A 23,635-nucleotide genomic window follows, 5' to 3' on the forward strand; every position below is an offset into this window, starting at 1 on the left:
TTTGAGAGATTGTATTCTATTGAAAAATAGAGAGAATTTATTCTCAACTTATAAACATATTTTTCAGAATAAAAATTTTATTTGTTTCTATTAAAAAAGGGAGAATTTTGTTCTCACCCTAAGAGGAAAACTTTTTCTAGTTCTATGTTTAGATTTAATTGGTTCGAGCACACACTCGAAGCAGTTCGTGGTACGAGAATAGCGGAGAAGATCGTTTGGTTGAAATTCGAAAAACATTAAGGACCCGCTTATCCAAAAACACAGATACAATTTCGATTAAGGTTTATTGTTATAAATATCACAAATCGGGTCGATTTTCAAAATTTTAATTTTTCGCTGTGCAAGAAAACTGTCTTCAAACCGAATTTTTTTCCAACACTATAGTGGGATGAATTCGTGGCTAAATGAGTTTATAATTAATAAGTAAAAAGTCAAAGCTTAATTATAAATCATTTGAGCCCTAATTGCATATGTTCAATCAGTCCTTCTACTAGCTCGTTGAAACTAGAAATGAATTGTGTGTTTGAATTGAAATGAACGAAATGAATAGAAATAGAGAAATAGGAAACATTTAGGAATGATTATGTTTTTCTCGAAATGGAGAAATGGAATCATTTGGAAATGAATGTAGGTTTTTCAAAATGGAAATGAAAATGAGAAGTGATATATTTGCAAATGTACATGGATTACTTAGAAATGATCGGAAAAACGAGTCTATATTTTTGTGCAATTTTAAATCCTAAAAATAAAATAAAAATCATTCGGTCATAATGAACATGTTGAGTAGTGAAATTTAAACATATTTTATCGAAATCTTACCAAAGGTAAAATCGTCATAATTTTACTAGCGAGTAAAATTGGGATGAGAAAATTATTTATTATAAAATATTGAAGTTTATTTTGGGAAATATATAAAAAAATCGGGTTGGATCAAATTACAAAGTATTGGGTCGAAAAGTTCGAGAAGTACTCATAATTGGACCCGATATGAGAGAGGCCAAAAATCCCCTCATGTAACATGAAGTAGGCGCCACAACCCTAGTAGGAATACTGGGGTGTGCTGTCTACCATACTTTCACTCTAAGTAGGAAGTTGTTTTTCTATTTGAAATAAACCACTACAACTCAACAAGGGTTCTACCTTCTCTTCTTATAAATAGATGGCACCGATAGAGCTATTGACACAACTTTGAGAGATTGTTACTCTGCTAAAAAATAGAAAGAATTTCCAGAATAAAAATTCTACCGGTTTCTATTAAAGAAGAGAGAATTTTTGTTTTCACCCCAAAAGTAAAGAAAACTTTTTCTAGTTCGGTGTTTTGATTCTATTGGTTCAAGCTCACACTTGAAGTAGTTCGTGGCACGAAAATAGTAGAGAAGATTATTTGGTTTAAAGTCGAAAAATGTCAAGGATTTGTTTATTTGAAAACACTATGATTTCGATTGAAGGTTTATTACTATAAATATTACAAACTAGGTCAGTTTCCAAATTTTTAATTTTTCACTATGCAAGAACCGTTTTCAAACCAGATTTTTTCCAACGCAGATGGGTAACCTCGATACAATGTTAACTTGTGTAGGCAATTTCATTAAAATATCAGCTTGTGTGAGCAACCTTGATATATGTTAGCTTGTGTGAGCAAAATATTCCCTGGGTATCCGAGTTCATTTTACTATAGTTTCCTTGGGTGAAATTTTAATCTAATGGAAGTGGAAACTTGAAATGATTTAAAAATAGATTGCATATGCATTCAATTTGAGATGTGTTATAAGAGATTTTGCTTAATTTTCTTGATATGCAAATTGACTTACCTATTTGGTTGTATATAATGATATGTATTAGTTGCATCGATGTATGTCAAGGAAAGCCATATTGAAGGCCACTGTGATTGATAATTTAGCTTGTTGAATTGATTAAGGTAAGTAATGTAAATTTCATATGAACTTACTAAAAATTCTATATGTTTACCTAGTTTGTTTTGCCTTACCTTGTAGATTGTCACCTTATGAAATATGTCAATTCAGATCGTCTCAAAGCTCACACTATCCTCAATTCGGTAGCTATTTGGTCATCTTGAGTCAAGGATTATGGCATGTATATAAGTGTTTTGATGTAATCGTTGATGTATATAAGTCTTTATGAGTTGAAAATGGTATTGAACTTGGTTTATGATATTTGGATGTTGGTCTTGGTATGTGATTTTGTAACACCCTATACTTGACTCGACTGCCGGGTCCAGGTACCGAATGTCACAATTAAACTGCATAACTTAACAACCTTTCTAACTTAATTTATTTATGAATCTAATCCATGCCAAAATTTTAAACCTTCATTTAACATACAACTTTATCTAAATTGAAAATATGATTCAAAATTTAAACATCAAATAAATTCTCTATAATACAAGTATAAAAGATCTTCCAACAGTTTGACCTATATACATCTGTACTCACTCTGCCATGAAACTAAGAAAAATTTGGTATAATTTAGCCAATCCAACCTCTAAGGCGTAGCCTTGAAGGGCGCCCCTCTATTGCTAGTACAGTTACAATGCCATCCGCGTAGGCTTAGCGGTGTTTGGCTTGGTCCTTTTATACCATTCTAGAGTCATTCTTTGACCCTGCATTCAAGGTAAATCACTCGTAAGTCCCATTTGAACTTAGTGAGATCCTGTGCAATAGTATTCATTAAAGACTCCCAAAATTTTTGGGTAGATGAGAATTTATGTTCATAATTAATCTCCTTGTATAACACAAAAGCCCCATTTTTAAGCCTGTCCTGTCAAGCTTTGCTTAGGCTTCTATTTTAACTTACTGGTTTGATTTATCCCAAGATAGTCATGTAAACAAATGCGCAGATCTTCAATTGGTTTTGGCAGACTTTCTGATGTTTCATCAAATGACGGATTCTTACATTGCTTCATTCATCTTTCATTAAAACCATATTCTACTTACCATATTAACCCTGTATTTTTTCTTTTATAGCTCAACTTGTGTACTTACCCTCCTTTGAAGTGAGTCCCATCCTCGATGTGGCTCATGAATATAATACTTTATTGGTAGATCTACTTTTCTCTTACGATGTGGTACTTGTAGGATAGTCTCACTGGTTTTCCACTTTGAATCGCTTGACTATTTGTTCCTAGCGACAGATGGTCCCCCATCGGGATATTTCTTCCTTATATTATCCTCGGCTAACTTTCATATTAGATAGTCCTTTATGGACATCCCAACACTAGGTGGTCCTATAGGCATCCTCTTCCTTTTGTAATTCCCTAGTGGATATTCCACCAGAGATATTCCTTGGTGGTCCACATGATAGTCCGTGGTGTAATTTTCTTTTTCATTGGTGACCTCGTTGTTAATACACACTTAGGGATAAGATCTAAAGATCGTCTTATAATCTATATTGGCATGTCTATCTCCTCTAATAGACCCTTATTTACGGATGTTTATTAATAAAAGTTTTAAAAGAAATTCCCTGATTCCACGTATACCCTCGTGCAAGATGCTATCATAATTTCTCATGCCATCGCGTTTTGGCTAGGCTTCTTATCAACATGTTTTTAAACACTTCTACACACCCATAATCGATATGTTAGACTCATCACCATGTTATTCGTACTTCAACTTTCATCTATATGCCCTGACGGCTTCCTTGTATGCCATCTTGGTAGACTTAATTCGCCATAGGGTGTCCCTGATCACTACTGGATCGTGTCATGAATAACCATGGACTTTTGACTTTGATGATTCAACAAACCTCTTCCAATGTATTGCTCCGTAGAGCTTGTAGATAACCATTTCCATAATGCCGCCAACTTTATCAAATTCCCCTTTCACTCCGGCCATTCCTCCATTACGCTCGATTTCCTATCTTAAAATACCTCGCCATTTTTTTCCCTCCGTACTCCCATTTAATAGTCAGGCATAATATACACATCATTACAATCAGTACCACTATATTATGAAGTACTCTACATACTTATTCTATCATATAGACCAAAGATTATACTTGTACATGTTCTTGAATTCTCATAGCCTTAGGCATGTATAAGTTGTAACAACCCGTTTTTAGTCAAATCGAAATAATGGTTTTGGGACCACAAATATAAAGTAAAAATAATTATTTTATTATTATTTTAATGTCTACAGCATGATAATATGATTGTGTGAAAATTTCGTTAAGAGATTTTATTGTTTGAGTGCTTAATTTGATAAAAAGGACTAAATCGCGTAAATTGTAAAATTTGATTTCTAATAGCTAAAGGTGTCTAATAGCTATAGAACTTTAAAGTGGAGGTCCTTATGTGGTAATTAGACTATTTATGTTGATAGTGGATGTACATGGCTTGGTATAAGTGAAAATTTTAATTTTTTTAAATATTATAATAGTAATTGAGTAATTTATGTTACAATAAATAAAACCAAAACATTTTATCATCTTTTAGTTTCTTCTCCAATCGAAAATAATATGGAAAACTCCATTTTTTAACATTCAACATTTGGCCAAGCTTCCATTGTCCATTTAGGTATGGTTTTTGTCCCGTTTTTAATGATTTTTATGTTTTTGAGATCGTTGCAACTTAATCTAGCTAGCCCAAGGACTAATTTGCAAAAGTGTTAAAGGTTTAGAGTTTTTTAATTGATGAATCTATGTGTATTTTGATGTTTGATGATAGAAAATGCATGCTTGTTGTTAGATAAACAACATTTGTAAAATGATTTTTGACAAAATTGTCAATTAGGGATTAAATTGTGAAATGTGTAAATTTTGTGGTTAAATTGTGAAATAAATGAAAAATATGGGATGTTAGGGACTTAATTAAAATTCGACTAGCATGAGTATAAGTTGAATTTCATGAATTTGTATTGTTATGAGATAAGGACTAAATTGTAAAATTGTTGAAATATTAGGATGAAAAGTGTAAAATTGCCTTAATGTGTATTTTAGGACGAAATTGAATAGAATGATGATTGAATTAGTTAAATTTGATTACATAGAGATCAAGAAAAGTGAAATTCAGATTTAGATCGGGGGAAAAACAAGGTTGTGGACTAGTCGATCTGTTCTATCGTTTTAGCGGTGGAGGTAAGTTTGTATGTAATAAGCATTGTTATAATTATGTTTTAAATGCTTTAATATTGCATAAATTGTGAATACGACCTTGTGGACATGTTCGACTATGTTCGACAAGTGTGAAATCCCGGTTGAACCATAGGAATAGATTAGGATACAAATAACATGTCATTAGGGGTTATGTGATTGGGTGCTGGTTCGTACGTTCTACTAGTGGCTGAGTTATCCAGCATGTCTTGTGAATTTTCATCAGCTTGTGTGAGCAGCACCATGTAGTTTCGTCATGACCATTAGCTTGCGTGAGCAGACCCTTTGATAGCTCGAGAATGAGCATATATGTGATATGAGATTGAGATAGCTTCGATTATGTATGTGGCACTTAGAGTGCAAGGTTCCCGAGTATCCGATAATATTACAAATGGTTCAACGGGTATATCGAAGATATGAAATGGTAAGAAATAGATACGTATCAGTATATGTATATAAGGAAACTATATAAGCATTGAATCTATGAAAGTTGTGAGTTTATGGTTAATAATGTGATTGAATATATGTTAACATTATGATTAAATGTTTTGTAATATGTTATATTCATATTACTTGAATGGTATTGAATGGTGAGTTTTGCTTATTATTTCATATGAGATTACTAAGCTTTATAGCTTACATTGTTTATTTTTTCGTGTTTTATAGTGAAATCAAAGCTAGCTCGGATTTGGGAATCATTAGAGACTTTATCACAGTATCAAACTATCACTTTGGTACTTTTGAATCTATGTTTTGGTTATATGGCATGTATAGGAATTATGGTCATTTTGATATATGTTGGTAATAGATTTAGCCATTTGAGTTGGCTTGTAAATGTTAAGTGTTTGGTTTTGTATACAGCCATGAGAGTTGGCTTATTTTGGTTGATTTGGTTGTGCATATATATGCAAATGGCTTTTGTCTTGTGTTGTTAATTGTTATGCAAATCATTATGGTGAATGGTTGATGTTTGAGAAATTATATGCTTGTAAGTTTAGGAAAAATGATGCATAATTGGAAATGTGCACATTGATGATTTGAGAAAGTGAGGTTTGGTATGAAATTGAAGGGTATATTGTGGTATTCGTGTGACTTGTATTTGTTGGTATAGAACTAGCATGAATTAGGTTTGATTGAGTTGAATTGAATGCCTATTTATGCCATGTGTTGGTGCCATTTGGTTTGATGTAGGTGTATACAAATTTGGGTGGCAAGATGGCTATAGCCTATTTTTTGTCCACACGGGCAGAGACACAGGTGTGTGTCTCAACCATGTGTGACACACGGTCCGGTGACACGGCCATGTGTCCCCTAGTGTTGATTTAGAAATCAAGTCAGTATGTTCCATATAGCCCAGCAAACGGGCGTGTAACTTGGTCGTATGGCATAAGTCAGTATATCCTACAGGTTTGGTAAGGCCTAGCACACGGCCTGGCACGCGGGCGTGTGTGGGCATTTCTTAGGGCACACGAGCTAGCCACACGGGCGTGTGTGTTGGCCGTGTGACCCAAGTCAGAAAGTTACACGGGGTTGGACACGGGTTGGGACATGGCCATGTGATCCCATTTCGAATGTCTACACGGCTTGTGACACGGGCGTCTGTCCCCTGTATCTTGCAAAATTTTGTAAGTGTTCCAAAAATTTCCTAATTTATCAGTTTAGTCTCGAACCACTCCTAATATATGTTTTGGGCCTCGTAGGCACGTATTAGGGACAATGTGTTTGGTTATGAATGATTTATGTTTGATATGGAAAAATGTATAAGAATTGTATGTTTAATTGTGTAATAAGTCTGGTAATGCTCTGTAACCCTATTCTGGCGTAGAATACGGGTGAGGGGTGTTACATAAGTGTTTCATTCGCCACATTCATATACAACCATAGAACTTATAGCAGACATATAAGCAGAACATGCATACAACATAACAATTAGCAACATCCAAAGATGGAGCGAAGAAACTCACCTGTTATCTTTCGTTCTCGCTATTTTAGCTTTTTTAGACGTTAGAGTCTCCTTCATCCTGAAAGCTAAGCACAACAACCTATAAACCAATTAAACTGAAGATATTCAAACTTCAAAACCCAGAATTCAGTATCGTACAAAGGCTTGCTAAAAGGTTTTGGAAATCTCCACTTTTTGTTTCTTTTTTTTTTCTCAATTCCACAAATTTAAAGAGATTGAAAAGCTTACCAACTCACCAGATTCCTTACTTCCCGGACTTGAACCTCATGATCATTGTCCCATGTAGGACTTTACTTAATTTCCTTTTCTTTAGAGCAACCGAAGAAAAAAATGCAGAGAAGAAGAAAATTAAAATAGAATTGAAAAGAATTCTGTCTCCAAAATAATCCTTCACATACATATATATATGCCCCTCTCACGCACGGTCACCACAGTCTCCAAAACCATCCACCATTAATCATTTTGTCTCCCATTAAGGAACTAGTCAGTTCCAACTTAACCGAATCAGAATTGAAACCTAATTATTTACCATTTAGCTACTAAAGTTTCGAAGTTTCCCAATAAGGTCCGCTGAACTTACTATCTTTTTTTATTAATTCCCAGTCTTTCTTAATTTTAGATTTTAATAGGAATCGAGTGTGATATATTTAGAAATGCATGATTTGGCATTGGTGATACTTAGTTGAATTGGTATGTTGTGATTGATATGCTTGAGATATGTATGGAATATGAAATGGCATAATAAGGTGGTTTGGCGTAAGTAAAGCTGATATGAAATGACTTGGTTATTATGTGGTATTTGTCATTGAATTGTTTAGGTTTAAATGATGTATATGTAGTGAATATTTTGATGGAAACTTAAACATAGTTGGTTGAACTATTTGGCATGTTTTTGAAATGTTTTGGTTCAAATGAAGTTGGTATTTGATGAACAAATTTGATAGGTTTAGTTGGAAACTTTGAAATAGGTACCAAATAGTTCATTTTTTTTATTACTAAAAATAGAGTCCACGTCCCGATGACCAACCTACCTCGTCACAACGTCGACTGACAGTGAGTCACGTCGCGATGTCGAGTGGCCTGAAGTCACGATGTGATAATCTTTTTGGTGACGTCACGGCGTGGAAGAGGTGACATCACGTCGTTGACCTTAAATTTTTAAAGCTTTGCATTTTGGTTTTATTTCATGCTCGGGTTGATAAAAGAACTTTTGTAAGCTTGACTAAGACCCGTAATTGATTGTTTAACATAATTTTGAATGTGATTAAATCTTGATTATACGTATAAATGATTTTATGCTGCCTAATTGACTATAGTTGCTCCGACAACAAAAGTAGCATTCCGTAGCTCGGACCTGAAGATCGAGTCGAGCGAAGGGGTGTTACAGGGCTCTTGCGAATGAGATGTACCAATAAGGGAAACAATTCGAGTTAGGAGATGAAGGAAGTCAAGGCAAGTGTTTTGAGGGGCAGGACTACCTGACAGAGAGGTTAGTCACGAATTAATCGAGGCATTGAGAAAGTTCTAAGGGGAGTCAAACTAGTGTTATCTTAAGGACGCGACGAGGGTGTCTCGAGAATGGATGGGGGAGAATGCCACTGGCTGGCTATCAAAGCTCGTGACCATTGTGCACATAACGTCCCATGGAGGTCAACTTATTAAATGAGGCTCATTTGACCCACATAAATTGGCTTGATTTGTGGAACCCATGGAAAAGCCCATCTACTTGAAGCCTTGGTCTCCCAATGTAAAACTAGAGTTACCAAGGTAATTAGTGTAAAACCTAAGAGATAAATATGTATAGAGTTTAAATCCCTTAGGATTCTCAATTATAAATAGACTCTAATCTTAACTGTCGATGTAACTCAATCTATACCGTTGGATTTGGGGGAGTTCAACTATAACAGATGCTTCCCTCTTCATTTGTATTCATCCTATTGATATTTAAAGAATATATTTGAGAATATTTACTCAAACACTTGGTGTGCATTACTTTCTTATACTTTTTTTCAATTCTTTCATTGCACTTTCGTTTTGAGTTCATTTCCACTATATTTTTCGGTGTCTTTGAGAATTTCTAGGAGAATTCCGAGTTTTCGAATGCTAGGCTAACTTAGACATATTTAAAGTAAAGAAATTGTTTAAAACTGCACGGTTTACCAACCTTAAATTCTAGCCTCATGATACTTAAATGTACTTCCAATATTTGAATAAGACTTGGTGAAAAAAATAATTTATAAAAACAAATATAAAGGTGGTACATATATTTATATTTTATATTATAATTACATGTAAGTTGTTTTATATTTATATAAAATTTCGATAAGTTAATAATTTGTGTTATAAAAACTTGATATATGTGTATGTTTATTTGGTTTGTGTTGTTAGTTTTTTTCGTATATTATTCGTCTCTATCACATTTAGCGTATTATATTTATCATATAATTTAAAAATTTTGAAGATTAAAGTTACTATTATATTAGTTCTATAAATTGTCATCGTTATTCTGCTAATAAAAAAAATAAAATTAAATGGTTAGAGTAAAACTTTTATAACTTTTTATAATTGAGTGATTAAAAATAAAATTTACTAATAATTAAGTGATTATTTTATAATTTTTTACAATTAAATGTCAAAAAAAATATTGACTAATAGTTAAATGACTATAAGTATAATTTACCCAAATAGAATTTGATTGATTATTCATGTTTTCCATTTTTCCCGAATCAAAAATATAAAAAAAAAGGAGAGAGAAAAAAATACAAGATTTTCAGACATCAGATGCATCTACTGGTATTCAGTTCTCATAGTTAACTGCTCCAAAAAGAACGACCAATCCAAAGAAAACTTTCCATTTTTAGTAAGTGTCGAGGAACTACCTCTTTTCTCTTCCACACCTTAATAATCCCTTATTCCAGTTACCAGGATTCCCTTTTATAGTAATTTCTCCCTCTAGATTTCTGGGTTTTTTTATTATTTATTTACAGAATTTCAAGGAGATTCAGATTTTATAGGTAAAGGATAAAAAAGTATTGGTCTTCCATTTCTTGTCCAATTCATTTCAGTTGAATCTAATAAAAGGAAAAAGAGGTGCCAATTTTGGAAATTTCTTATCGTAGTTTATTAATATTTTATTTTCTTTTTATTAGCATATGTACTTTTTCGTTTAGAATTTTTGGTATATTTGTGTATAAGAAGATGAATCTGAGGTGGGTTTTGTGGGTTAATGTTGATTGAGAGCAGTGGACTTCTCTTGTAGTGATTTGATATATTTGTGGTTTTTATCTTTTCCCCCACTCTGAGCATTATATCACTACTATTACGAACTATAATTGTTTACGTGCCTTTGAAAAGAAAAAAAAACAGAAAATGTGTATATTATATATGTGTACCCATTTTTGGATTATATACAATTATACATATGTATAATATATAGCATAGAGATGAAGTTTAATGTTTCTTTGTGGGTTCTCCAGGTTAGGAGCAGTTTGGCTTTGTGTAACTCTGTTTTTTGACACAATTGAGTTTAGTTTTGAAATGGTGGAAGGATACATGAAGGTGATGGGGGGAAATTCCTGGGGTTTGGGAAGCAGATTTGGGTTTAACTGTTTAAGATAAAAGTATTAGGCTAAGTGGAAGCTTTTCCATAGAGCTCTAGCATTTGCTGATTTGAGGTGAAAAGTAGGGTTGTTTAGTTTGTTTTATGAAAAAAATGGAATCCCCCTTTTCATGTAAAGAAAAGGGGAATAATAGTTCGGTTCCTCCAAGAGCTCAGATGGAGGGTTTTGGTGGCACTGGAAGTTCAAAAAATTCACTTTCAGAGGATCCTTTTAACTTTTCAGAGCTCATGAACTTTGATTCTTATGCTGGGTGGTTTAATAGCCCTTCGGCTACAGATCAGATGTTTGCTTCCTTTAGTTTATCCTCCTTTCCATCCTTGCCGTATGCCTCTTTCGATTTGTTACCTATTACAGGACAAAGTTCTGGTACCTTTGTTGAAGCTGCTGATGCATTGAATGGCATGGATAGTTCTTATAATAGTGGGGACAAAACGGTGTTCCAGCAAACAGGTACACACATTGGTAATCCAGTGGTTCCTTCTGATGCAGAATTGGGTTCTTCAAATTTGCCTAATTCATTGGTTTCTGGGCCAACTGGACCATCACTTGATGAGAAGATGCTTAGAGCACTGTCCTTGCTTAAGGAGTCTTCTGGAGGGGGCATTTTGGCACAAGTTTGGGTTCCAATTAGGCATGGAGATCAGTATATGCTGACGACTTCTGAACAGCCCTATTTGCTTGACCAGATGCTTTCAGGTTATCGTGAAGTTTCGAGGACATATATCTTCTCTGCAGAAAAAAAACCGGGTTCTTTCCCTGGTCTTCCTGGTCGTGTTTTTATCTCTAGAGTTCCTGAGTGGACTTCCGATGTCATCCATTACAGTAAGGGTGAGTACTTGCGGTTTACACATGCTGTCAATTACAAAGTCCGTGGTTCCATCGCCTTGCCAATTTTTGAACCTCCCGATATGTCTTGTTGTGCTGTGCTGGAACTTGTCACTATGAAAGAGAAACCCAATTTTGATTCAGAAATGAAAACTGTCTCCCTTGCACTCCAGGTTAGTATCTATTATTTATATTTCTGTAATTGAAAGTTTGTGTTTTTGGTTCTGAACCTATGTTAGCTCTTCAATTTTTCTGAAATGTATGAAATCCCCGTTTCCAACGCATATCCGGACATGAGCATGGAGAGATGAATTTCCAAATATCCTGCAAGTATATGGTAGAACTTAGAAAAACTAGTGTTAGACACATACATGCACTCCACAGTAACACCTGAGTCCGTGTAACATAGGTCTGAACTTCTGTTTTATGTTCCCTGTAACTCTCCAAACATATCATATTACTCACTTGGCTATCCATAACTCATTTAAACTTAAACTCCTTTTTTATGGATGACATGAAGAAGAGTAACAAGAAGGTAAAATATTACTGACTAATAATTTGCGAGAGTTGTTTTGTCCATTCTACATCTCTTGCTAAGCCATATTTTCAGTTTTTTGCAACAAAATATTACTCTCTTCACATATTATTTCAAAATAACTCTTTTACTGCTGTCTTCACATATTATTTCAAAATAACTCTTTTACTGCTGAATAAGAATGTATTTTCTGCTAGAAACTCTTGCACAGCGTTCTCTGAAAACTATCATGTTTGTAAATCGAAACTCTGGAGCTTTGTTAATGACAGAAAACTTCTTCTGTTCTCTTGCATGGGTGGGTTTGGCATTATTAATGCTAAAAGTTGGTTTAGCAATTTTAAAAATGTAAGATAAAATTTATAGCTAACATTAAGATTCAACCTTTAGGCACCGTGCTATTGTTCAAAGCTGAAAGGTTTTGATAGTATATGTTATCTACTTAATATCATATTTTCACTTTTAGAAAAGAAAACAAACTTGATAAATATGACGTCCACACAGACATAAACTATAAAAGCAAGGAATATCATATGTGTTATGGCTGATATCCTGAAATTTATCTTGTACCCTATCATGTGCAGGCCGTTAATTTAAGAACCATTGCTCCTCGTCAACCTCTTCCTCAGGTACATTAAAACTTTGTATGCATTTCACTTCAGCAGTTACAGAAAAGGTGGTTTTTTTTATTATGTTGAATTGTGTGTGTCTATATATATAAAAGTATATATATACACACACAAGAACTGGTTTTTTCTCTTCCTGGTTAACTGAATAAATAGTTTGGTACTGTACCTTTTCTCTAAGGTCTCTTCTTTAAATCTTTTTCCTCAGTGCCTATCAGGGAGTAAGAGAGCTGCTTTAGCTGAAATAACTGATGTTTTACGTGCTGTGTGTCATGCGCATAGATTGCCATTGGCTCTAACATGGATTCCTTGTTATTACACTGAGGAAGCTGTGGATGAAATTTTAAAAGTAGGTGGTGGAGAGGGTAATAGACGTTGGGACGGGAAGCGTGTCTTATGTGTTGAAACTACAGCCTGTTATGTTAATGAAAGAGGGATGCAGGATTTTGTGCATGCATGTATGGAACACTATCTTGAAGAAGGACAAGGCATAGCTGGAAAAGTGCTTCGGTCCAATCATCCATTCTTCTCTACTGATGTGAAGATGTATGACATTAGTGATTATCCGCTTGTTCATCATGCACGCAAATGTAACCTGAATGCTGCGGTTGCAATCAGGTTGAGGAGCACCTACACTGGTGATGATGATTATATACTGGAGCTTTTTCTTCCAATTAACTTAAAAGGAGGTTCAGAACAGCAACTCTTGCTGAATAACCTCTCAGGTACCATGCAACGAATCTGTAGGAGTTTGAGGACAGTTTCGGATGTGGAAATCGATGGAGGGTCAAAAATTGAGGTTCAGAGGGGAAAACTCTCAGACTCCCCCTCATTGTCTATATCTAGGAGGGTCTCGGAAACAGAATTATCTGCTGATAGTGAAATGAACTCTAATGATACAGTTCCCTTGCATGTATCTAATGCAAAAAGTGATGGAAAGGAAGCTGACGGTCCTCGTGAACAGGTGCCGTGCTGAATTTTCTTTACCTTTTGATCAATGACTTCAGTACTTGACTTGTGAAACACATGAAAGGGATCCTTCGTTGATTGTATATGAATGAAAGAAGTCTGGAAATTTGATTTGAATGATGCATTGAGACAAAGGAACTTCATGATCTGAGATTCATTTTTCTGATACATGTTGAGTTAAATGTTAAATAAGATACTATCTTTTTCCTGTAATAAGATACTTATGTTTACTAGTAACAAAGAGTGGCTGTCTCATTGAAATTGAAGCATTGGAAATATGTTAAGCTAGTACTATTAGCATGTCTCATGAGCTTGCCTTTTTATACTTACCTTGAGCTTAGGAAGGCTTCAAGCTCTTATTGAAGGAATAAAAATGTGGTCAAGTTTCCTGTTTTAATATCATTTACTATGATTAATTTGTATGAGTTCTTTTATGTATGTATATTCAACTTATTTTCTTTATTTAGTACCTGTGATGTTCAATATCTTAGTGGCTGTTGTGGACAATCTTATGTGGTTAAGTAATATCTTAGTACATATTTATAGGCAATGAGTGGACCACGAAGGCAGATAGAGAAGAAGAGAAGTACAGCAGAAAAGAATGTGACCTTGAGTGTTCTTCAGCCGTATTTCTCAGGGAGTCTGAAGGATGCTGCAAAAAGCCTTGGTGGTAAGCCTTGATGTTACTCGTTTATATGCACCATAAGGTTACTATATTGTTGGTTCTGGTCATGTTTCAGTAAAAGTTTTTATGTTTTTTGTTTACTGCATAAAATGAGCTCATCTTACTTTTGCAGAAAGACTTTCTTTATATAGAAGCATTAAATATAAGTTGATATATTCTGTGAGATTGCATTTTTAGCCTCTTTAAATACATAAGCTTCTTAGAAGATTTTTGATATGGTTCAGTATTATTATTTTAACAACTTACTTTTCATATGGTTCAGTATTGTTATTTTAACAACTTACTTTTCAATCTTGTCTTCTTCTGAAAGTGGGTAGATGGACAAGATTCTAAGTTTTTAATAACCTTTAGCTATGTTTTGGACCTAGGTATGAGTGTTAGATATGTATATATGTCCACCAAAGGTATGTTCAATTTTTCTATGCTTTTCCTTTGTATTTAGAGGATCCTTGAAGGGTCATATTCCTTTACTCAGGTTCAAATATGATACGCATTGGACACATACACTTCAAGAAAAAAAAAGAGCAAGAGTAACATTGACATTGAAAACCTCCAAAAACCTAAGATATTGTATAAAGTAGTATTTGAGCTTAATATTTTTATAGATGAGAGATTCTTTGAATCAAATTATGGCTGAAGTGTTGTTTATTTATTAAGATCTTGTGATACTAAAACTTGTATTCTATAGTTGAGTCTATATGCTCTAGAAAATAGTTATTAACAGTGGTCTAATGGACATATGCAAGTGTTAGAAGAATATCATTTTCAAGCAGTAGGGTGAATCTGGTTCATACCAAGGTAATTTAATCTTGATTGACTTTTGATTCTATTCTCCTTGTAGTTTGCCCCACTACACTGAAAAGGATTTGCAGACAACTTGGGATCCCAAGATGGCCCTCTCGCAAGATTAACAAAGTGAATAGATCATTAAGAAAAATACAAACTGTTCTTGACTCTGTACAAGGAGGATTGAAATTTGATCCAACCACAGGAGAGTTTATTGCAGCAGGTACTGTCATGCAAGAAGTGGATACCCAGAAAACACTAGTGCTCTCCAATAAGAACCTTCCCATCCGAATTTCTGAACCATTGGATCTGGAGAAATCATCAGCAGCATCACTAGAATCTTGCCCTGATGAAGAAAATTCAGTTGTTAAATTGGAAGAAGATGAGTGTTCTTTGGGTGGAAACTACAGCATGGCTGCAAGGAGTGTGCTTGTTCCAAGTACCTGTGAAGAAGTAAAGCAATCTGGTGTCCCTTGTATTGATTGTAATGATGACTCTAAGTCAGTTTCTCTAGATGCAGGATCGTTCCAGGCAGCTAGTCTTCGCACTGCAGATCGGACTTGTCCAGAAAATGCTGACGATGAGATCAATATCAGAATGGAGGCTGATGATGGGAATGCTGAACACAACCACCAACCAACTTATTCAAGTATGACAGACTCTTCAGATGGCTCTGGTTCAATGTCACATGGAAGTTCATCAAGCTCTCAAAGTTTTGATGAGGCAAAGAATTTTGAAATGAAGACAATCTGTGTTGATAGCAGCTCAAAAATTACTGTAAAAGCTACCTACAAAGATGATACTGTTCGTTTTAAGTTCGAGCCATCTGCTGGGTGCTTTGAACTATATGAAGAAATTGCAAGAAGGTTTAAACTTCAAACTGGGACATTCCAACTCAAGTATTTAGACGATGAAGAGGAATGGGTAATGTTGGTTAGTGACTCGGATTTACAGGAGTGTCTGGAAGTTATGGAGTATGTCGGAACACATAACGTGAAGTTTCAAGTTCGTGATGTGCCATGTGCTATTGGCAGTTCTGGTGGCAGCAATTGCTTTTTGGGGGGAAGCTAATAGCCAATATGCCGATGCTCAGGATGCAATCACCGGCCTTCATAATGGTTCCTTGAACTCTATCCAGCTTCTAGTTCTTACAATGGAAGATGTAATTATCTGAAAGAAGCCCTTTTTCACATTGATGTGTTACTCCATTTGGTTTCCATGCTGTTCCAAAATAAATGTCTTCTCAGCTCAAGGATGCTGTACTTGGATCTTGATTCTTGAATGGTTATAACTGCTTTGAGTTGAAGAAATGGAAAAAAAGAGGGCTTAGAAGATGTGAGCATGGATTGTAATTAATAAATTAAGATATATGTTTTTATATAGGTTTGTAAATGTTAAGGGGGAGCAATAGAAATTCTTAAGAGGGGTAGCAAAGGGCATTTATCCTATCCAGATTTAATCCAATTGATTTATGTAATAATTTTTAAAGGTGTGGTTTAACATATCTGAAATTCGAATTTCAATATATGAAATGCTTGTTGAAATCCAAGTGTGTACAATAAATATATAGTATGGAATACTACAAAATGGAAGCAGTTGATTAACTGGATTTGTGTTTTCTCTAGCAAAGCTTGCTCAAATTTCAACACCCCCCCCCCACCCGGGAAAAAATAATGCCCAGTCTAAAACTATATATATTAATAAAGTTAAAGATGGCTATTGCTCTGGGCTTGGCATGGCATAGCCCAACCCATGACAATGAGGGCCCAAATAAAAGTTTACTACTTCCTTTCTGGAGATTTGAACCAAGTGATGGGTTCTATAGGTTATTGGTTAATCGCCAGAGACATATATGCAAAAATTGCAATAAAAAGAGAAATATATTACTATATTGAATAGATGAAATTGGACAGTGTAAATCTGAATCTCATAAATATGTATTATGTTTTTGTTGGATTTAGATATTATAATTAATTCCATTCAATATAGATTATTTGTTGGTTTTTTTTTGGGGGGAGAATATTATATTTGATGTTAATGAATGTTAGGTAATGTTAGTGCTTCATGTTTTCTGGAGCTTCTTTTCATGGTGAAAAACATGAGATTCAAAGAAGAAAAAAGAGTAACAAACAAGAAGAATTAGTAGTAAAAGTGAAAAAGGCAGCCACAAACGAAGGAAAAACAGGAAAACGGAGCATGCTCTTTCCATAGCAACGCTTTACAACAAAACCATGAACAACAACACCCAGGGGGAAGATCATCAGCCTAAGAAAGAAAGCCTTGATTCCAGATTCAACCAAACCCTCAGAAATGTCCAAGGGTACATCCTTTTAACTTTATTCAATTTCCCCATTCCTCTTTCTTTCTTTCTTCCTTTAGTTCTCTGTTTTTGTTTTCTCTCCCTCTCTCTCTTTTTTCTCAATGATTTTGAATCTGGATTCTTCTACTTGTGTTTTTTGTCATTGGATTTAGATACCCTTTTGAGGGATATGTTCGGATCTTTCGAATTTCAATTCAAGTTCTCTAGTCATATAGAAGAATTTTCCTCTTCAAGGAGAAACTTTGATTTGTCGAATATTTCCGTTTCTGTTTGTTGGGTATGAATTGTTGAGTTTTGTACTTAGATTTAAGGACCCTTTCGCGCATTAAATTCAGATCTCTCGAGTTCTGCTTGATGGCATTATCACAGTTTCTATTTATCATAGATGATAATTCTGTGTGTTTAATATCTTTTTTATCTCAAAATGCCTTGATTTTGGCGTATTGTCTAATTTGATTATGACCTTGTTACAAGGGTTAAGAAAAGGTATTCCATTTCGTTAGCTTCGTTTTTCCTGATAATAAAGGCGGTTATGCACTTGGCAAATTCAGAAAGGATGTTAGCATGTGTTTCTTGATATGCTGATTAATGAGCTTGGATTTCTTAATGCCAATTGGCTGCAATGTTGTTTTGCTTAATGGGAATCTCTCTTGAGTGTAATTCATAAAGAGATCGAACTAAAAAAGGTTTCTTCTTCGGTAAGGTTGGCCTGTCTTGTTATGTCACCTTTATTTGCTCCTCCATGTGGCTTTTATTAGTGTTAGGAAATTCATGTTGTTTTCTACTCTCTCTCTCTCTCTCTCTTTTTAATTCAAATGCAAATATTGTGTTTACCATTATTTTCAATTTATAACATACCTTTATCTGAATATTTATTTATATATTGCGTAACTAGTCCACTGCTGTGTGTGTGGAGTGTTCACCCATTTTCTCTTTGCTTCATGAGCTTACTTCTCTCACAATTATTGCCTTGAATGCAAATAATAAATTTCTATTTTGCCTTTTATTAAGGTTGCTTAAGGGTCGCAGCATTCCTGGTAAAGTATTATTGACTAGAAGGTTGGAATTATTCGACAATTCAGGCATACAGCATCAATCACCCAGTTATCAAAGAAGCTATTCTCAGAATGATGCCGCAAGGAGTAATGACAGGGACAAATGCATGGAGGTGATGTTGAGAGTGAATATCTATTTTGTGTGATAGTTATTCTATTACTACAGTACCAAAAATAATTATTGTATTACTAGTGCGTCTTTTTGAAGTTCTTTAAAAATTGGTAAGGTTATTAACTGAAAAATTTTTGTTTCATATAGGGAGGGGTCAGAAATACAAATAACTCAGATAGTAATGCAACTGTTAATAAGTTAAGATCTTCAGCCTCAAACATTGAGACCTCTGCTAGAGAAGTCAAGTCTGTGATGGGTGCAAGATCTACAGATTCTGCAAGGGTTTTGAAGTTCACTAAAGAGCTCTCAGGGCAAATGATCGTAGTAGGTACTATGTCTATTTTGTTGCTTCAGGATGATTTAGAGTCTGTAACTCTGCTGAAACTTTTACGAGTGGTGTTACTTGAGTAGAGCCATTCTAGAAATAATATGGAGCGAAGTTGAAGTAAGCTCTACAGCTGCTTTGTCTAGCACAAAAAATAGAGCTAAATGTTCTTAATTTTTTATTGCAAAATATGTTATGTAGTAGAGAAGCTGATTCAAAAGTAGACACTTGCTTGTTTGTTGTCAATTGGAGATGGCATGGTGACATTAAGAGATATATAAAGTTTGTGATAGCATGATGCTATTAGTATATGTAGTTCTGTACATGTTAATAATACTTTTGGGACTGCTTGTAATCTATAGATGCTAAATCTAAATGTTGATGACACTGTACACGCTCCTTTATCAAAGTGTATTCTCCTTTCTCTTGCATGTTTTAACCCATTATGGTGTTTATATTGCTAAAAATTGTTCGAAACTATTTCCTTTCTTGAAACAGTCACAACAACAGATACTGTAAACAAATTCGGTTTCTATTGCATTTAGACAATAGGATTCACACATTACTAGTACCAACAAGATATGAAATCACATATGTTCAATTTTCTTATCATATTAGAGAGAAACAAAATATTGCTTTGGTGTTTATATGCCCACTTTTCCCATCATATCAGAAAGAAACAAAATTCTGCATTGGCCTGACATCTTCATTCTGCATTCTAATGTATAGCCCCTACTGATTCTGATTTTTGTTATCCTATATGCACTTTTATCCGTGTTAATTGTATAGCGAATATTTTCATGCTGCACATTGTCACTTTCTGAGTTTGATAGAGAACCTAGTCTTTTCCGTAGCCTTACTTTTCCGTCCTCTAGTTTAACAAACTTTTTATTAGTAGAATTATAGTTTGACTTGATCATGATTTCCTTGTGCAGAGAGATTACGTGAATTAGCTTGGAGTGGTGTTCCAACTTACATGCGTCCTGATGTATGGAGACTTCTTCTGGTATGCTTGATGATCTAATGAAACTATCAGTTTTAGGCACTTGGAGGACTGGCACTGTATATTAACTAATTTGTTCATCTTCTTTTCTGCAAAGGCTGCTATTTCTTATGTTGTCCCATTAGGGTTGAAATGATACTAATGATTTTCTTTTACTTGCCAGTTGCCACCATTAATGATCCATTTTGTGAATCCTCTAAAGAAACAATCCCTGTATAATCCTCAAGAGTTGTGGTTTTGAAGTTTTATAACAAATTGCTGCATCCTAGTCTAATAAATTGCTACTATAAAATGATCCCAAGACACTAGGCTGCTTTTAGGCTTTGCTTGGTAGAGTGGAAAGAAAATTGGGAAGATGGAAATCGAAGGAATAGAAAAAATAGAAACATCGAAAATATATATTTTTTCTTTCCATTGATGTGCTTGGTAGAAAGATGAAAAAAAAATAAGAAAAAGTAATTTTCTTTCCATTCATTGCTTGGTAGAGTTGAAATATGGGAGGAAAGAAAATAAAACTTTTGAAAAATCCATAATTTTGAATTAACTTACACCTCTCTCATTTCTCTCCTCTTATCATGCCACTTTTGAAAGTGGTCATTTCTCTTATTTTCTTTCCTCTTAATTCTCTTTCTTACTAGGCACTCCCAAAATTTGTTTTCTTTATGCTTTTCCAGTCCCTCTTTCCGCTTTTCTACTCAACCAAGCACGCCTTTTATGTCAAATGCTTCTTTTTTAGGAGGTATTGGTTTTAGTTTGTTATTCTGGAATGCGATAGTCTCTTAAGGGAGTTGGTTTTCTCTTTGTTGCATAGCTTCATGCCTTTCTATTCCAATTAATGAAATCAATCAGGCCACTGTTTAGAGCATGCATGGAAGAACATATATGTCTAATATTTTATATTCATGCTTAACTAATGAGTCATTTAATAGGCATGGTTATCTTAATTATATTTTGGTTGCTTGTTTGAAATTAAAGTATGAACTGACAACAGGGATATGCACCACCTAATTCAGATAGAAGGGAGGGAGTTCTAAGGAGGAAACGCCTTGAATATCTTGATTGTGTTGCTCAATTTTATGACATTCCGGATACTGAACGTTCAGATGATGAGATCAATATGCTTCGCCAGGTACCTTTAGCCCATACTGAATTCCCCAATTCTGATATCAGCCTTCTATGCCCGATTATTAACAATTGCCTTTATTCTGTTCATTAGATTGCTGTTGATTGTCCTAGAACGGTACCTGATGTTGCCTTCTTTCAGCAAGCACAAGTTCAAAAATCCTTGGAGCGCATTCTTTATACATGGTAAGAAATTATTTACATTAGCGAGTTCAAATTTATTGATGACTTATTATAACACGTAATGTTTGGAATCAAGATGCTGTAAGATCCCATTTGTTGTTACGGGGTAATGATGTTTTTCTTCAACTTCATGTATAGGGCCATTCGGCATCCTGCTAGTGGATATGTGCAGGGGATAAATGATCTAGTTACACCCTTTCTAGTTGTCTTCTTATCAGAGTACTTAGACGGGAGCATAGATAGTTGGTCAATCTCTGAATTATCTTCAGCGAACATCTCCAACATAGAAGCCGACTGTTATTGGTGCTTGTCACAGTTGCTTGATGGCATGCAAGACCATTACACATTTGCTCAACCAGGAATCCAGAGGCTTGTATTTAAGCTGAAGGAATTGGTTAGGCGAATTGATGGTAAACTCTTTAGGGGCAATCAGTTCTCTCCCTGGCATTCTTTTTTATTCATGAACTCAACCACCTTGTAGGAAATTTAAGCTTTCATTTATGTGCAGATATTTTAGTAATGGTTATATAGAAAGCTAAAGGATGTGTTTGTGCAGGCCCCCCTATTTTCTTACTGATATAGAGAAAGGGAATAGGTTTTAGTGAGTTTGTGTGTGTTTGAGCATGCATGTCTTTATGTTGTGTAATTCCCTTATTTACTTAAAATCTGGTACTCAGACTTGGATATGAGTGTTGGATATGGGTCTTTGTTTGACATGCGAATGTTGAATTTTTTCTGATTTTTTCATGTATTTGGAGGATCCTTGGAGGGTCATACTCATATCCCCATATCCATATATGCATTTGACACAGGCATTTGAAGAAAAATGAAGAGTCGGTGCAACATAACTTAAAAATTTTGTTTCCTTTCTGTACGGTCTAATTTCTTTCTCATATTAACCACTTTGTTAACTTGTACCAGAACCTGTTTCTAGACATGTGGAAGACCAAGGACTTGAATTTCTTCAATTTGCTTTTCGCTGGTTCAACTGCCTACTGATACGTGAAGTAAGGTTTAATCTTACTATCCAGTCCAATAATTAAACTGTCTAATAATTTTTTATGTTTGATTGACAAACTGGTAGCCCTTTTAATTTTTCTTGTGGCTCTATTAGCTTTTCTTTTTAATTATTTTCATTTAACAGATTCCTTTCCATCTAGTAACCCGTCTATGGGACACATATCTTGCTGAAGGAGACGCACTTCCAGATTTTCTTGTGTACATATTTGCCAGTTTTCTTTTAACGGTGAGCCATGCTACTTCCTTTCTACTGATATAATTCACTTCATCTTTGACTGTGCATTTCTGGAATCTTAAGGAGATATAACTACAATAATTGTTCAAATAACAAGATGTGTCTTCTTTGTCTTCTTCACTTACACTTTTTCTTATCCGAAAGAAATGAATGAATATTTGATCAAAAACATAACAATCACCAAAGGTGTAGCTATTGGATCAATGACACTGAAACTGAAAGCCAACATCTGTTACGGTCTTCTTAATAGGGCATAAGAGCTTGTTTTATCTTAAATGGATCGATGATTGCTTTCCAGGATTGCTATGACTTCCCTATTCTTTTTTTTTTCTTTTTCTTGCATTGTTCAGATTTTCTCATTTTATTCCTTACGGGCTCTGCTGATGACCTTTGCTGCTGTGATTTGCAAACTTTCAACTGATTTCCCCCCTACATTAGATGCCTTTGTTAACTTTTCTTCTTTATGATTATTCATAATCTTGATGATTACTAAAGCTAATTGATGATTGATTTGTTCTATAATTTCAGTGGTCAGAAACACTTCAGAAGCTTGATTTTCAGGAATTGGTGATGTTCCTTCAACACCTTCCAACTCACAACTGGACGTATCAAGAGCTTGAAATGGTGCTTTCTAGGGCATATATGTGGCACAGTATGTTTAACAACTCTCCCAGTCACTTGGCTAGTTAAACCCAAATTTTATGTTTACTATTTTATTGATGAATTCTATTTGTTTTGTTGATCAAAAAGCGGTTTATCGTGAGCAATCAATGTTCATGTTTTTGTTTTCAAGTAGAGGCCTAGAATGTCATTTCTTGTATTTTGGCATGTAAATTCACATATTTGTAATACCAAACAAGCATTCCTTTGTACATCTACCTTGAACTTAAGAAAGGGCACTTGTATAACAAATTGCCACAGTTTGGAGCTGTGGTGTGAGCATTGGACATGACTATGTGTTTGACATTAGTATGATGAATTGTTTTTAAGTTTTCTCCTGTATTTAAAGGGTCATTTGAGGATTATATATTTTCATCCATATTCAAATATGTTTGAGGGTTATATATTTTGACACCCATATTTAAATATGTTCAAGTGTACTGAACATGAGTGTGAAATATGGAACTGAATGTACTTCAACATTAGTT

The 23,635-nt window shown here is 34.6% G+C and overlaps 2 protein-coding genes across 6 annotated transcripts; both read left to right on the plus strand.

Moving 5' to 3' along the window:
- The first annotated feature begins 9,766 nt into the window (after positions 1-9,766).
- On the plus strand, positions 9,767-16,656 carry LOC107896908 (protein NLP9). Of its 2 annotated transcripts, none has more exons than XM_016822208.2 (6): positions 9,767-9,929; positions 10,546-11,687; positions 12,631-12,675; positions 12,881-13,636; positions 14,188-14,311; positions 15,168-16,656. In XM_016822208.2, the coding sequence occupies exons 2-6, from the start codon at positions 10,773-10,775 to the stop codon at positions 16,181-16,183; spliced, it is 2,856 nt and encodes a 951-aa protein (XP_016677697.1). In that variant the 5' UTR covers positions 9,767-9,929; positions 10,546-10,772; the 3' UTR covers positions 16,184-16,656. The 2 variants fall into 2 exon arrangements, with proteins under 2 accessions (XP_016677697.1, XP_040934808.1); XM_041078874.1 differs by having other exon boundaries at positions 9,803-10,083.
- A 292-nt stretch (positions 16,657-16,948) lies between these two features.
- LOC107896907 (GTPase-activating protein gyp1) lies at positions 16,949-23,436 on the plus strand. 4 transcript variants are annotated; one of them, XM_016822205.2, is made up of 10 exons: positions 16,949-17,432; positions 18,444-18,600; positions 18,747-18,927; positions 19,860-19,930; positions 20,919-21,056; positions 21,144-21,235; positions 21,371-21,642; positions 22,154-22,239; positions 22,377-22,478; positions 23,016-23,436. In XM_016822205.2, exons 1-10 carry the CDS (start codon positions 17,344-17,346, stop codon positions 23,175-23,177), a joined length of 1,350 nt encoding a protein of 449 aa, XP_016677694.1. In that variant the 5' UTR covers positions 16,949-17,343; the 3' UTR covers positions 23,178-23,436. The 4 variants fall into 4 exon arrangements, 3 of the variants coding, with proteins under 3 accessions (XP_016677694.1, XP_040934809.1, XP_016677695.1); XR_005903268.1 differs by having other exon boundaries at positions 16,979-17,432; positions 22,154-22,244; positions 22,393-22,478; positions 23,016-23,250; XM_041078875.1 differs by lacking the exon at positions 23,016-23,436 and having other exon boundaries at positions 16,978-17,432; positions 22,154-22,244.
- The last annotated feature ends 199 nt before the right edge of the window (positions 23,437-23,635 follow it).

The sequence above is a fragment of the Gossypium hirsutum genome, chromosome A10, assembly GCF_007990345.1.
Source record: "Gossypium hirsutum isolate 1008001.06 chromosome A10, Gossypium_hirsutum_v2.1, whole genome shotgun sequence".
Taxonomy (NCBI): Eukaryota; Viridiplantae; Streptophyta; class Magnoliopsida; order Malvales; family Malvaceae; genus Gossypium; species Gossypium hirsutum.

Excerpts from the sequence above, each read along its gene's own strand:
- LOC107896908 (XM_016822208.2), top strand. The coding sequence starts at position 10,773 with ATGAAAAAAATGGAATCCCCCTTTTCATGTAAAGAAAAGGGGAATAAT. Across the intron at positions 13,637-14,187 it reads CTGACGGTCCTCGTGAACAG|GCAATGAGTGGACCACGAAG; the intron begins GTGCCGTGCTGA and ends ACATATTTATAG. Across the intron at positions 14,312-15,167 it reads TGCTGCAAAAAGCCTTGGTG|TTTGCCCCACTACACTGAAA; the intron begins GTAAGCCTTGAT and ends TTCTCCTTGTAG.
- LOC107896907 (XM_016822205.2), top strand. The coding sequence starts at position 17,344 with ATGAACAACAACACCCAGGGGGAAGATCATCAGCCTAAGAAAGAAAGC. Across the intron at positions 19,931-20,918 it reads ATGTATGGAGACTTCTTCTG|GGATATGCACCACCTAATTC; the intron begins GTATGCTTGATG and ends AACTGACAACAG. Across the intron at positions 22,479-23,015 it reads TTGCCAGTTTTCTTTTAACG|TGGTCAGAAACACTTCAGAA; the intron begins GTGAGCCATGCT and ends CTATAATTTCAG.